Source organism: Leuciscus leuciscus (assembly GCF_965113295.1).
Source record: "Leuciscus leuciscus genome assembly, chromosome: 12".
NCBI lineage: Eukaryota > Metazoa > Chordata > Actinopteri > Cypriniformes > Leuciscidae > Leuciscus > Leuciscus leuciscus.
Window position 1 is genome coordinate 11411523 of NC_138736.1, and position 16006 is coordinate 11427528.

Here is a 16006-nt window from a genome sequence, read left to right on the forward strand (position 1 = left end):
CCAAGGTTAATTTTCGTAAGAGTAACCCTGAAGAAAAAAGGAAATGATGATCCTTGAAAATTAATTGTGGTAGCCTAGTATTTATTAACAGACATTTTTGTAACATTCCTTTTAAATAACTACACACATTTATAACAATTCCATCCATCCAAAAAAAAAAAAAAAAGGAAATCCATGTACAAACATCGCACATTTATTATATACAATAACTGTCATTTTTGACATATCACATAACTGGTGTTAATAAAACCATAAAGAAACGTCCACAGATGTATCAATACAATACTCTGACAGGTGTAAGACAGCAGTATTAACATCCAAAAATGCACTTATATTTCAATGCGCATCATCATATGTACATATGTATAACATACGGCACTTGACAAATGTTATTTACAAGTAATTCCATTTTCCACCAAATAGAAAATGAAAAATACACATCTTCAGCTGGTCTATGTACATATATACACACACATCACATGGTAGGGAAACACTTGGCATTCAAATCTTTGACACCGAAGTTACAGGCAGAGAATACCATACAGAAAAACAAAAGGACACCGACTAAACGAACAGATCAGGCAGAAATCAGATTAATACCAAACAGCAGTGTCACCTATAAAACACATTGATTGGCTTTTCCATAGGAATTAATGGCATATTAGACATAATTCAGCAGTGACAACTATTCTAATTGCCCTTATTTTACTGACTGAGACCCTTAAATAGGATAAATTAAGGAAGAGGGGAGAAACATACGTAATCAAATCAACATATGACTTAAAACAAAAGTAATAAATACTTAAATAATCTTGTTCACCTCAGACGAAGCATTTTAACCCAACTCACTCTGATGGCATCCTGCTAGGTAATTGCCTCAGTTGTCAGCTGAACTTTTCATTCACACTTTAGCGGTTTTGAGTTTAGTTAACTTTTGAGGGACCAAATGTGTACGTTTATCCCTCAGCGCATCCCTCTAAAAGAGCTCTGTATGCCCCACAAGAGCAGAAACAGATAAAAAAGGAACATAATAGAAGGTGTACGCAAAGAAAAGTAATACAAGAAATAAACAATAACCCTTTGTGCGCAATTCTAAAGTTTGATGTAATCAAATCCCACTTAGGTCTCATGGTTTCAAGTTTGTATATTCAGTTAAGATGCACAAAAGTATTTATAAATATTAAATTACATACAAATATTACTCACGTAGTGTACAGTTTCACAGATATTCCTCCCAAAATGTACCTTTCAATTATGATTGAAATGCATTTTTGGTTTTAGCACCTTAAAAACCTTTAAATGTTTCAAGTTTCTTCTTACGGTAGACGTGTCCCACCTCAGATATAATTTTTTTTTGTGCAGTATAGATGTGTGCTTGTCAAAAGCTGGCTGTTTGCTTTGAGATCCCATGCCAGAGAGCAGCACAAATACACACAGAAACCCGCCCTTCGGATTAATGCAAGTCAGAGAAACATTTCTAGCGTCCATTAGCACTTGCGACTGGAAATGGCGAGGCACTTTGAACTTGAGCTGGCAAAGGCTACGTTTCAAGTTGATCCACTGTTGTGTAGGGGTGATATGGGTGGAAGTTCTCAGCCATAAGGCAGCCTGGTCGGTTCAAAGCATCCGCTCGGTTTGTTTTGGCTCTGTTGGTCTCGACGCAAATGGCACAATGCCCTGTCAAGGGTTCTGGTGCTATTAAACTACATTGAGCTCAGTGGAGTCTGCTTCTGAATCGATCTCATTTTCTCTGAAAAAGAGTCACACAGGACAAAGTTAGGCAAAATCAATGGGTCACAGCTACAAAATATTGTAAAAAATAAGCACAAGCATACCATTTAATCAGCTTTAGAGTTTTAAAAGTACCATGTACATTTTAATATTTCAAGAATGTTGAGCTGGCTTAGCTTGTTTAAGCAAGACATGTGATAGATTCAATAGGTGGTTTACCTTTGTTCATTAAGAAGTTTGCGATTGCCTTGTCTCTTTTCCTCATCGATGGGATAGGAGATGAATATTAGCAGCCCGATAATGATCAAGACTATAGGAGCGGCAGACACCAGGATCTTCAAGGTTAAATCGACCTCGGCGGGTTGCGTGCAACCTCTCGTCACGTAGCCGGCAAAACTGTTTCAAAGAGCAAGAAACGAGAGATTAGCATGCTATTAATGTTCATTCAGATAAACCCAACCTCATGACTGAGCACTGAATCTCACACGAAACACTGTCCTACATGGTCACGGCCTCCAGAGCCAAAAGAACCATAAGAGAGAGGCACTAATCGCATTATATCTGAAGGTCAGGAGGGCCAGACTTATTCTCACACAGTAAAAGTAAATTTAAAAAACAAGGCTTATTCGATCATGCAGAATCTAATCCAAACTTAACAGCCTCGATAGCTTCAAAAAGGATTTCGTGTAAGTCTTTGTGGAAACTTACTCAAGACTAAGAGTGGAGACCCCCAATGAGACTCCAGATGCAAACTTGGTAAAGAACACATAGAAAGAGTAGAAGATGGCTTCATGGCCCTGAGATTCAGGATTTTGGACTTTAAAATCATCCACGACGTCGGGAAGCATTGACCTGAGCACATAGGAAAACATGCATGAATACTGTGCATCAAATTTGGAAGCGTACACATATATTTTTGGTGTATTTTTTAATCATCAGGTACTCACCAGGGCAGAAGGAAAGCCGCTGCTACACTGACTCCAGCCGCAAAAGACACAATGTATGTCACATAAAGACTGCTTGGCACCAAGACTACAGAGATCAAGAAAGGCACCACAGACTGTAAAGAGAATATAAACAGTCAGTAACGGGAATCAGAAAGTTTTCGTTTGATGACAAGACGATGTAGGTCAGTTAAGGTTTGCGTGCCAATACTTACTGTAGTCCCAATATACACGGCAGTCTTCTTGCCAAATTTGGTGAGGAACCATTGCCAAAATGGGATAGCAAGTGTGGCGGAGAGCTAAAAGAGAGGAAATTAAAATAGAATTGGCTCAATGAGTGTGCTGGATAAAAAGAGAAGGGGAAATCTTGTTTAAAACACGTGTCAAGTTCTGTTGAACTTTTCCCCAACAATTTTCAGATTTTAGCCAATTAAAGATTAAAAACAAAGGGTATTGGTGCGCATAATGTGGTTTTCGATTAGCTGCTAAAATAAGCCGCCCAGGAAAAGAATGTTGTTTTAATTGCTTGATCCATGTTCCATGATCATGACGCCTAAGTCAGGACTGTGCTTGTCTTTTCCCACAACATCTCACGCAAGCCTGCTTGTTAAGGCTCAATATTTTGGTTCAAAATAAACTACTCTGGAGAACACCAATAATGACCTTCTTTTAACATGTGCCACATTTAGACACCTCTCTGTGCTGTGAAAGCTAATCACCCTGCTAAGCTTATTCACTGGTTCAAGTTCAAGTTCTCCATATACCATTTCCAACAGACTTTTAATAGAGCAATACATGCAAGTATACACACCTTGATTTTTTTTTAAGTTACATACATTTTTCAAGGTAAAAAGTATATGAAAAAAACATGAAATTATAATAATAATAATAATATAAAAAAATCATAAATTTAAATGTAATTTAAAACCATTAAACACAACACTTTACAGCTTGAACTATTTTTTTTATAAAAGGTCAAATTATGGGATATTTTAAGAGACTTATATAAAAAATAAAAAATAAAGATTCTGCAGGGATCCGAATCCCGATCTATGATATCACTTCCAGTTTTATTTTTATTCTGCATGTTGGTCAAACCACATGTTGATTTGGTGGACAAACATTTGTCATCTTATGTTTATTTACTAAATTAGAATAAAAATGTAAATACAATAAAATAAAATAAAAAAATAAAAAAATAAAAGACTTTTAAAAAATGAAGATAAAAAAAACCCGATTCAGATCAGACAATGCCTAATAAAAAAATAATAATGTAAATGCTAAATATCAGTCCATCTGTCTTATGCTCACCCACTATTTATAATATTTTTACAAATCTGCTACTTTTTTTTCTAAGTAATAATACTAATAAAAATGGTCAAACCGTTAAACAGAATTTCATTCTTCCCAATTTCCATTTACATTCATGAATTTGGTAGACTTATCCACAGTGACCAACTTTGCATTAAAACTATAAATTATTTCAATTAATTCCCTGGTAATCGAACCCATGACCTTGGCATTGTTAGCGCCATGCTCCACTGTTTGAGCTACAGGAAGACCATTGAACTAATTAACAAAAAATGTATGTTAATTTACATAAGTTTATCTATTTACAAGTACAGTTAACACACTGCACTGCAAGACGGATAATGCGCGTAAACAAAGCTTTAGCTAAGATTTTATATCTGGAAAAAGTAGATATGTGTTCATACAGGTTCCCATCAACAAGAATGCTTCCTCATGACACACAAGACAACTCTATTGTTAGAAAAGTTTTAGGTGAAGGACAATGCCTGAAAACGTACTATTCATGCATTCTCAGTCATAGTTCAGTTCAGAGTCACCGAAAGAGGATTATTGTAGTCAGGGAAGAAATAAAAAAAAGTCAGCAGACTGAGTTTGACATGACTACAATAATTCTCTCTTATTGAACATGAGTGTTTAAAACCCAGATTCATTTAAGATTTCAAGGACAAAAGTCATGACAAAGAGTCGACATTCTTGTTATCCAGAACTAGATGAACACCTTTTTCTTCCTCAAACAATAATCTGGTTTCTATCCAATACTCTCGGGAATGAAAACTTTTCTGCGAAAGAGGAATTTCATGGGTAAAACAGCAAGCTGTAAGTTGGTTAAGGGGCAATACTGGAAATACTAACCTATTCCAAAAAACAGCCCAAATGGATTTTGTATAACGCAAATAGCAAACTGCATTATACAATGGACCCATTTTAAGTTATTTCCTTTTGTACACTTGTCAGTCAAAATGCATTCAAAAGCACATTCAAAACACATTTGAAAAGACTGAGCCCTTTATAATGCTTACCATAATGACGAGCAGGATGTTTTGGAAGTCATTCCTAAAGCCCAGGGTGTAGCTACAGAATAGTGCAAAGTTTCCCTCTAGAAACTGCAAGAAATATTTAGACACATTAAGCTGCATAGTAAGACACATTAGCAAAACCTAACAAATAAAGAGTTTGCCAAAGCTAACAGTGCTCATCTATAACTGTCACTGTGTAAACGACCACGGCTCAACCGGAATCATTTGCACAAGGACTCACCATAAAGGCCAGAGAGGTGAAGAGGAAGCCCATGACCAGCTTGGCATATGGGCCGTGACCCATAACCATACGAATGCCCTGGAAAAATGACATGGGCTCAGTTCTAACCCTGCAGGTCTCTGTTAAAAAGAAGAGAGAGGCAAGGTGAGATGATGGAAAGTGGCACCAAATCAAACAAATGGCAATTAATGGTGCTACAACAAATGCAATAAACACCAGAGCACTGGGGAAACTAGAGTTTACAATAGTAAACTAACTTTTCCCCAAACAATTTTCAGATTTTAGCCTAGAGGTTAAAAACAAAGGGTATTGGTGCGCACAATGTGGTTTTCGATAAGCCCCCCAGGAAAAGAATGTTGTTTAATTGCTTGATCCATGTTCCATGATCATGACGCCTAAGTCAGGACTGTGCTTGTCTTTTCCCACAACATCTCACGCAAGCCTGCTTGTTAAGGCTCAATATTTTGGTTCAAAATAAACTACTCTGGAGAACACCAATAATGACCTTCTTTTAACATGCGCCACATTTAGACACCTCTCTGTGCTGTGAAAGCTAATCACCCTGCTAAGCTTATTCACTGGCATTTCCCTGGGACCAGCTGAGCTCTGCTTGTGGGACAACTACTGACTCAAAGTAACCCGATCAGCGTAGAAAAGAACTTCTGCAATTAACCGCATGAGACTGCTTGAGCAGTTTACACACATGTTGTGTCAGTGATAGTGATAAGTGATAGTTCCCCTTTAGAAAAAACCCCAATAGGCTTTAGTTACATCAAAGCCATAATGTCGGCTGATTTGATGTTTGGTCGATTTCCTGCATTTAAACTTTGCATAAATTTTAAATGTGGTTGTCAACTTTTTTGCAAGCATATTAAAAGACCTCATAGCTAACAGGCATGTACTAAAGGCTTAAAAGTAAGCCTTACATTTTAATTTCACGTGGTCTTGAAAGACGAATCTATCATTCAAAAGTTTGGGGTCAGCATGATAAAAAAAAAAAAAAAAAAAAAAAAAAGATAAAAAAAATTATATATATAAGAAAATATTTTTAACAGTTTAAAAGTCTTAACTTTTTTTTATCTTATACCTTGCTAAAAAAAAAAAAATGATATATATATAAAAAAATTTTTTTAGCAAGGTAAAAGATAAAAAAAGTTAAGACTTTTAAACTGTTAAAAATATTTTCTTTTGAACTTTAGATTCATAAAGAATTCTGAAAAGGGTAATGTATCATGGTTTCCACAAAAATAGAGCAGTACAACTGGTTTTCAACATTGATCATTTGAAATGTTTATCTAGCAGCAAATCAGCATAGAATGATCATGTGACACTGAAGACTGGAGTAATGCTGCTGAAAATTCAGCTTTGCCATCACAGGAATAAATTATTTTTAAAATATATTCAATAGAAAACCATTCTTTTAAATTAAAACAGTAATATTGTGTTATTACAAAGTATTTTGCAAATAAATGCAGCCTTGTCATAAGAGACTTCTTTCAAAAACATTTTTAAAAATCTTACTAACTGTGTAAGTTTAATTACATCAAAAGCAGGAAAAAATTGTTGTGAAATTGTGGCATATTTGCAATAGTACCAGCACTTACCTTTTTGTTCTTTCACACCAAGGAACAAGACCACGGCACAGGCAACATAAATGATGCAGATGACACCAGACGCGATCATGTAAGCATTTCTCTGTGGGAACCATAAGAGACCAGGCATTTAATACCAATGTAACAAGAATTTAATAGTCAACCAAAAAAAGAAAATTCCTTACCAGATTATCAAGTGAAACATGAGGCTCAGTGATGTTGACATCAGGAGACATCTGTAGACCTGTGGAGTTCAGGACCTCTCTAGAGCTGATACAGGGAGCGTTAGCCATTCCCACAATCTGACCTTGAACAGCAGTGCCAATGAGCGTGCCCAAAACCTCAACAGTCATTCCTGAGATAACGGATAAGCGGTTAAAGTCGTGCAAATGGGAACCGGAGGATACAGCTAGCTGTAGATGCTTTAAAACTCACGGTAGGCTGTGGCCGAATCCCTCTCTTTCTGTTCAGTGCTGATAAACATGGTAAGAGCAGAGTATGGTACATGGAAGCACTGTTTTTTGGGGAAACAGAAGATGCCAAAGGGTCAAAGGAAATTTAGGCAAAACCATACAGGCTACAACTTATGGTCGGTATACAATGGTTACTCACTGTCTGTAATGTTTGGAAGAGGCAGTAGAAGATCAGGTACCAGGCAATCTTGCCTTGGTCAACGGGTGGCACGTACCAAATGAGGAAATAGCACAGCACAGCAAATGGGGTAGACAGAATGATCCTGTATGGAAAAGATATATGACATCAGTAAAGGTACAAAAGGTAACTTATTTAGAAAAAGACAAAGAAAAAAATGAAATAAAACTACAGGGTTGTTATTCTGGTTCCACAAGACAATAAAACAGATTAAGGACACTAAGTGATGCGTTACAAAAGGTAACTTATTTAGAAAAAGAAAAAAAAATGAAATAAAACTACAGGGTTGTTATTCTGGTTCCACAAGACAATAAACAGATTAAGGACACTAAGTGATGCGTTACATCAATTGTCAAGCAAATGACACCAAACGTGTAATTTCAGTTCTCTCTTTTCTATGTATAAAAGCTATGATGTTGTCACCACCTGCCAAACACATTAAGAGATGAAAAAATGTATTGCATAACATCCTATCTTTGTTCATCGCACAGGATACTTTGGTGGAAATACAGTGTTGGTTCTTATCTGTAATTTCTGTTCAAGGAAATAGCTTTAAGCATCATAGAAGGTGTGACACTTTGTGCCAGACTTTGCTTTCCTGGTAGAGTGATTCAACATTCCGAGTAGTAAAACCCGACATTATCCCCCCCCCAAATTGTTTATGGAAAATACCAAACCTCACTTGAGGTTTTTTATTGAGTAGAACTTCCCAGATTCGGAGCCCACCGAATATTCCACTGAATTACGCAGAATGTGAATGTTTGTATTCAATAGGTACACTCCACCCCCTTGGTGTTTGTTTATTAAATATTTAGGCTAATTCCATAATGCTTTCAGTTACTAATAGACTTCAGTACTCAAAAGTGTAGTACTACCCATGCTTAAAGCCATTCTGCCGATTTTTACCCTGCGTTCAACACCAGAAAATGTTTGCAGATTCTTTATCGAACCTGTTTGGGTTACTTTTCATTGATACTTGAGTCATGTTACTTCATTGAATGCACAAATATGTTCAGAATGATGATTTACCACAAATATGTTTTAGTACCTAAAATGTTTCCAATGATACTTTTGTCATCATGCATGTGCAGGAGTTTTAGCCTCACTTAAAAGCAAAATATTGTTTAAAGATAAACTAATTATAATAAACTAATAAAAAACAGTGAACATTATAAAAAGTTCACCCTGCCAACATTTAGATTAGACACACTTTAGGACACACTTACATCAAATTAAACAGAGTAAAGTTTATGCGTGTGTATAAATATATAATTTTAACTCGTATAATTGCTCCTCCCGAACTTTGTTAATAAAACATCATTAAATATGTGTCTATACAAGCCTAATAGGCCAAAAGGGTAGGACTGAGTTTGTTGAATGGAAGGTTACAAGGGGGCAGTTACCATAATATCTTGGGAACTAAAAACAAAACTCAAAACCTTTGCCATCAGAAATGACTGACAGCCATTTTCACTTATATCAACTATATTTGATCCTACTATAATACTACAGTACAATAATATTATTTAATCTATTAAAACATTTGTTATGTATATTGATATACTGCATCTATTTTTTATTTCTCAAGAGTTTCTTGTATAAATCTGTATTTTTCATTAAAATATTTTATCAGAACGCAAGAAAAAAAACAAATGTTCAAGTGCAAACATGTAGCAAAAAGGTGCAGCTAGTTAAAAGTTCAAAATAGTAACAAATCTGGAAGGCTGGCATTTGAACTAAAATAACCCCACAGTGCTCGGTATGTCGCCTTTAGACTTTGAGGCAGCGCTGGTCTGCCTTCCTTCATTCTGATTGGACGACAGAGGTGGTGTGTTGTGGGTTGGACCACTCAAGAGCTGCCGCAATTTGAATATACCTCCCAGCCCCCAAGGCATACAGCAGGAAAAGGGAATGTCTTCCATCTGAGCTCGCAACACAAAACAAATGTCCCTTTAATCATGCCATTTGCTGAATCACACTTGATATGTCTTGTGGATTGAATTGAATCGCTTACAGACAGAAAATGTCCCATGGATTAAGGTTCATGTTCTCTGATAATCATTTGCATTTTATCAGAGACTTTAATGTCTTCAAATATTGACATTTTCTTTACAGTTACTCAGTATTTCAGCTCATGTCATTTAATTTACCGTTGAAAATATGACTAACCCGTTTCAGGATTATGATAGCTTAACTCACATGTTTGTGACTATTAATAATAATGCATGTGATGAAGCATTGAGGAAATTCAATTATACAGGCTTGAGGCTTCCGCTCATGAGAGAGAGGGGACTTTTTCTCCCCTATGTACCGATAACTATCCCAAACAAACCTGTTTCATTCACTCCCAAGTGGCATCACAGCACAGATCTGTGCGTCACTAGGGATCTTCTAATGATACCACCCTGAGAGGATACAACCATCTTGCTCAGATTCAATGTCACTGTACTGAGCTCATTAGGGCACAACTTTCTCACCAGCTTCCTACCAGATTCCTTCACATGCCCAGTTAGAATGGAGACACACATTCCTCAGCCCAACCCCCCGTTCCCAGCACTTCCTCCAAGTGGTTTTTAAATTATTCAAATAGTGAGTGACCTCCTACTTCTGAGAATATGGCGAACGCAACACTTCAACTGACCATCATATGAAAAAAAATAAGACTGAGAAAGTGAAATGCTGTGGAGTGGTTTTAATGTTAGACTTATATCCATTTGTTTGAGGTTGGGAACGCCTTGGGAAGAGGGAAAATGGTGTTTGAGAGCTTTAAATTGATATTTTGCTTCATTGGTTGCTGCAAACCCATTTTCCTCTCTGTGTAAACCCAACAAGACTTTCACAAAACCCGAAAACCTTCAATGTGTAGAGAACCACTCAAGCTTTCACTAAAGCAGATACCTCCATGAGCATCAATGTCATTACATGTCATGCTAATGTGGTCAGAACTGATAAAGCATCATTTCCTTGGGGTTTTTGTTGCTGTGAGAGAGCAAAAATCTAAGTCCTAAATCTTCAGAAAAATGCGATAGCGATCTCAGGATGTAAAACTTGGTATTCATTTTCTATGAGGTTTGCCATCAACATTCAGGTCATGTCTAAATACTGCGATTTTGTTTTTGCTAGAAATAATATTAAACTTTAAGAAAATGAACACTTTAAAACTACACTAAAATGGGTAACAGGGTTGAGTAAAATTTTAGCCTAAATTATGCTGTCACACAGTAGGTAGTTTGAGAACAAATGTTGCTTTCTTAAACACATTTGCCTCCATATTTAATAAAATGCTGTAACACTAGTTAAGAAAGAAAGAGCATTTACATAATTTCTTGTTGTTGAATGGCAAGTGTTTCTAGTCAGGACAATGATAAAGTGGTTTAGTCATGCATGTGGTGTACAATCAAATCAGATTGGCTGGCTGAACATCCAAAATGGCCAAAGGCAAAGCTACTGTGATGTATCCATCACGCCCCTAAACCCCCTATGAGAGCTCAAGGAGTCCTCTCACTTTAGAAACATCACCAGACACACTTGGCTCTCTCACTTAAAGACTACAACTCCTGATATTTCACAATGACTGAGAAATGGGTCAGAAGACAAAGCAAGTGACAGAGCAGAGAGATTCATTTGGGACGTATTTTACAGAAATAACCCTAACAGGACAAAGGAGGCCACCGAGTTTGTGGAGGGTAGAATTGTGAAACTATTTTTTTCTAAGAAGGGCAGGAAGTTGCTACAGGCAACATGCTCCTTAAACAAGACAAATCTTGAGTCTTTTTCAATGCGTCACATCAAGGGATGAATTCACACAGACCTGGACAGTAAAGCATTGGAGAAATCCAATTAAACTGAGGTGAAAAAAGACATACCAGGGCATCATTCGTCCAAATCTGGTCCAGGGACTCCGGCTGACCAGAAAACCCACAGTAGGGTCTGTGACAGCATCCCATGCTCGACCCACAAACAAGATGATGGAGGCATAAAATGGGTCCAACTATCGAGAAAAGAGAAAGACATGTCATCATTTTACCTAAAACACACATCACTGGTTGAGATTTTCCCACAAACTTATTTAGGACTAAATGATATCTCAAACTAACAGGTGAAATATCAACATGAAAGATTAAAAGAAATAAAAAAAATAAACAAAAAGAACATGAAGACTTCAGCACTTGAAAAACCTTTAAATTATTTTATTTTTTTGAATAATAAAAAGCTCTGTTAAAGATTTTTAAATATAAAGCTCCAATATTACATATTAATAGTTTATTTGAAAAATCTAAATCTGTTTTGGTGATAAAGGAAATATATGCATTACTATCAGTTGAAGATGTGACTTCTCACAATAAATCAACATGCTCTTTAGAAGGCTATGTGAACCACAACAACTTCTTACAGAGTTCAGGAGGAGCACATTGGGCACATGACAAGCAAATAGTGTTACTCAGTTGCAACAACTTTACTTCCAGTACAACACACTTCTAAAACTGCTGGAGGAATCTGAAATGTTGCACAGACTAACTGCTTCATGCTGACATTGTGCATTGTAGAAATAACTGTTAATTATGGGATTAAACACATTAACAGAACTCACACTGGGAACCTGTCTACTGTAACCCGTAGTTACATGATATACACTGAAGGGTATTAAAACAATCCTATTCAGACACTTTAATCTGGCCAATCAGCCTGCCAAGACTACAGTAGCCTCCAAAAGTTAATGGCATGAAAGACCTTTGAAATACCATTAATTTTCCAGTACAATTCCTCCTTTGTGACTGTACTTGTCTCGGACTGTGCGAGAATGAAACCCACTGCCCCCTGAGGATCACAATCTGATTCTACATTCTACAAGTCAACCTGATCTTCTGTTATGAGGCCCTTTCCACAAATTCAAGATAGAAAAAAAAAAATGGTTATAAAACAATAAAAATAAAAGAGCAGTGTCGTTCATCTTCAGAAGATGTTGATCGTCAGTTTAAGGAGGTCAACTAAACATTATATTACCCGTTTTTTCTTCTATTTGTTTTTTTGATATAATGATTTAATTTGATAAAAATCACAATTTTTCCATTTATTTATTGATTTCATTTTTATTATGTACTTGTCTTCCAGCTAAATAGTGTGCTTAAATCTAGTAAAGAATTTAATATACCTGTATATTTTAATTTTAAGTATATATATTATTTTTATTAAAACAAATGAACAAAAATGATATCATATGATTTTGATTGATTTTAATTGTTGTATAAAACTGAGAATCATCAAGTCCTCTGAAGTGGGATGGGCCAAACTAGTTATATTCAAAGCTAGATTAATTTTATTTTAGATGATAGTTTGTCAAATGTAAATAATGGTTTTAAGAAAAAGAAAGTAATGGGACACAAAAGTGTACCACAAAGTGCAATCACACAGAGCTCTACTCACCAAAGCAACGTCCAGCAGGTAGATCTGAAGGAAGAAGCCGATTGCACATCCTGTTATCTGATATGGTGCTCCTCCAATGGCATAACACAACTTGTTGCACACCGACAACCGGCCCTTTGATTCATGCTATTTTTAAAAAGAAGAAGAAACAAGATGAAAAACATCCAAATAATTCAAAATATAGGGATTATGAATTCATGAAGTTCATGCTGAGTTTGCAGTCTCTCAATTGGGATTTAAACTAACCTAATTGTGGTGTAAATAGGCTCACTATGGCCAGACACGCTTGTAATTTGGCTTAAGTTGTAGGGTTTCCACTCTGAGACAAACGCCGGTTTCAATTATGCTAATACTATGCATTTCTGCTTGACTTGCTGTTTGGTCCTAATCCAAACATAACCTCATTCGCCATACAGCCATGTAGCTTCTAATATTTGGGTCAAGATATGAGCCTTCATGCAAGAAATACCACTGACTGAACACAATCAGATGAGATAGGAGGCGTTCTGTGATTAACATCAGCACATCAACTCATGGCCGATCAACAATTTTAAGAGACTCAGAGACAGTCATTTAGTTTAAATGTGAGCCCATTTATCAAGAAATGTGAGGGTGTGATTTTCAGTCAGATTCCTGTCTGTCACATGTATCCTCCTAAAATAAACCATTAAAGTTGCAATGTGCTGATCATAAGTCACTATCTTCGGCTTTATTGCACAAGCCACAAGGTGTTCCCATAAAGCCTTTAACTCATGTTAAAGTACACTAGGACAATCTTACCACTCCAACGTAAATGAACACACTGTATTACAGTCTTGTGGTTGGAAGGCCCAACTGACTGACAGTGCAACAGAGCTAACATAGTAGAAACAGAGAACAATTATTTGTTTTCACTATTTGTGTTACTTCACTAAGCACTATTAATAGAGGACTTGTTGGCTTGTTATGTGACTGGGGCTTTCATTAATTCTGGACTGCATGTTGCTTAGTTTGTGATGCCGAGACACAGTTTTGGGGTAAATAAACTTGCTAAAAAATGGTCAAGGAAGTATAGAAACACTCTCAATGGTCTTGTAATGACACTAAACAGAGAAATTTTGCAGTTGAACAGGAAATGTCCTCAAGATACAAATAATTTCTGTGATGCCATCCTCTCTTTCATCTTTGCAATGTTCAGGATAAGCTATTAAGACATCAGCCACTCTCAATTTACATCATGGCGTTTTAACCATTTACACAAAATGGGACACAGAGATCATCTAAGAGCTGCTTTTGGAATGCAGCAACTATATGACTAATTTAGCTTATCTACATGCAGCAATAAAAGCAAACCACGTTTTACAGCAATAAGGTCATATGCTATAAAATCAGTCTATTAAATCAAATGACAATGATTATTCATTCTGATGATGTGGCATGTGTAATCTAGACTTGGATCCATATGGGGTCAATTCATTAAGGCTTTGTGTGACACACCCAAATGTTTACATCTTGCTGATTGGTAGACTAATTGCTATATTTTAATTTTTAAGTAAGGAATAATTGGAGACAAACCATTGAATTATTGAAAGTCAATGCAAACCCCAAAGTAGTAATGTGGGCATGAAGCCAGGTGGAAGTGTACATTAAATTTCAATAATTCAAAAAGCATCGAAAGCTTAAGAGGATTCTATGCACTTTTTAGACAGGAAACAGAGTTTTCCAAATTTGTATTTATATTATTGGGAGTCTTTTGCATTAAAATCATTTAAATATTTTAGTGAAGTGGTATGGAGCTGCATAGCCGTGCACAGAAAAATAAGCCAATCAGAATCAACCAATCAAAATAATTTAATTGTAATATTTCCCCCTCTCTTAATTAGTTTAGTTTCACTATATTTTACAATTATTTGATTGATATATTGGGTTTAGGGTAAATTAACACACAAACAACTATAAAAATAAAAATAAACGCTTTCAATTTTTTTTAAATTTGATTTAAAATAGTTCCGTTCAATTCAGGAACGTTAGCTAACTGAAGCACACATTTTAAGCTATTCCCACAGACATTCAAACAGCGACTGCTATTCAAACTCGGACACCGGTCTACTATGTAAATGAGCAATGAAATGTAATAAAATTACAACTCTGGTGGCATAAACAACAAACAGCCAGATAATTAATATGGAATCGGTCTAAAATCGTTTATTATACGCCCAACGTTATCATTTCAACGGTTCGCGAGCGGGGCGTGCGCGCTCAATTTATCCTGACAAAATGACACGTATATCAGCACGAGCCGCTCCTATACGTGGCTGTTCAACGGGGAAATCATGGCAAATATGTGGGCTACTAATAAACTTATAACTGAATGAAGGCATGATTTATTTTCAGTTTCTTACCTTTGCTGCCAATTTGATTTCATCTGGGTTGGGTTTTTCCAGGAGACTTGCATTGGAGTACTGCTCTGCGCCCTCTCCTCTTGCCATCTCGTTCTTGAAAATGTACGTTTAAAATCTCCTGCGAGAACCCTGTTACTGAATGATATTGACAAAAGAAGAAATCGAAAATATACCGGCTTTAAAAAAATAACAAATCACGGATCCTGTTCGCGTAAACCGTTTTCTTTGGAATCAACCTGTTTCTACCGATCCTTGTACCAGCCGGGTGTAGTAGTAATTTAGTAGATAGGCCACTCCTCCCCTTCAAACAAGTCATTCATCTAGCACAAACCCCTCCTTCTTCCTCCTCGGATGATTTCTCACCCTAGGCTAGGGAACAGGAACGTGACGTCAACATGCTGACGCATGACCACATGTTCAAATTGTAAAGAAAAGACTTTTGAAACATGCATGATGGGGGACATACATAGTACTGTTGTATCATTATGTATGAGGCAACAGTTTGGTACATGATGTACACTTTTTTGACATAAGGAAAACTTCAGTCATCAAAGGTTGTGCTTGGTTTCCATTCAGCAATGCATTCAGAGAAATGCCTGTCATTGGGGTCATTAGGCTACACTCTTAAAAAATAAAGGTTCCAAAATCGTATTTCTTCTTATTTTTATTTTTTTATTTTTTTTATTTTTGCAGCGATGCCATAGAAGAACCATTG

At 36.3% G+C, this 16006-nt stretch overlaps 1 protein-coding gene across 1 annotated transcript; it reads right to left on the reverse strand.

Moving 5' to 3' along the window:
• Positions 1 to 177: 177 nt before the first annotated feature.
• mfsd2ab (MFSD2 lysolipid transporter A, lysophospholipid b) lies at positions 178 to 15575 on the reverse strand. Its single transcript, XM_082186912.1, has 14 exons — positions 15292 to 15575; positions 12911 to 13036; positions 11353 to 11477; positions 7448 to 7571; positions 7271 to 7349; positions 7021 to 7190; positions 6848 to 6938; positions 5244 to 5362; positions 5006 to 5089; positions 2891 to 2974; positions 2679 to 2791; positions 2440 to 2583; positions 1951 to 2127; positions 178 to 1750 (listed from the first exon to the last, which is right to left on the reverse strand). Exons 1-14 carry the CDS (start codon positions 15376 to 15378, stop codon positions 1699 to 1701), a joined length of 1575 nt encoding a protein of 524 aa, XP_082043038.1. The 5' UTR covers positions 15379 to 15575; the 3' UTR covers positions 178 to 1698.
• Between the last annotated feature and the right edge of the window lie 431 nt (positions 15576 to 16006).

Coding starts and splice junctions, on each gene's coding strand:
- mfsd2ab (XM_082186912.1), bottom strand. CDS start 15,378: ATGGCAAGAGGAGAGGGCGCAGAGCAGTACTCCAATGCAAGTCTCCTG. Junction 11,478..12,910: donor ACCTGCTGGACGTTGCTTTG/GTGAGTAGAGCT, acceptor TTTTCTCGATAG/TTGGACCCATTTTATGCCTC. Junction 5,090..5,243: donor TCACCTCTCTGGCCTTTATG/GTGAGTCCTTGT, acceptor TATTTCTTGCAG/TTTCTAGAGGGAAACTTTGC.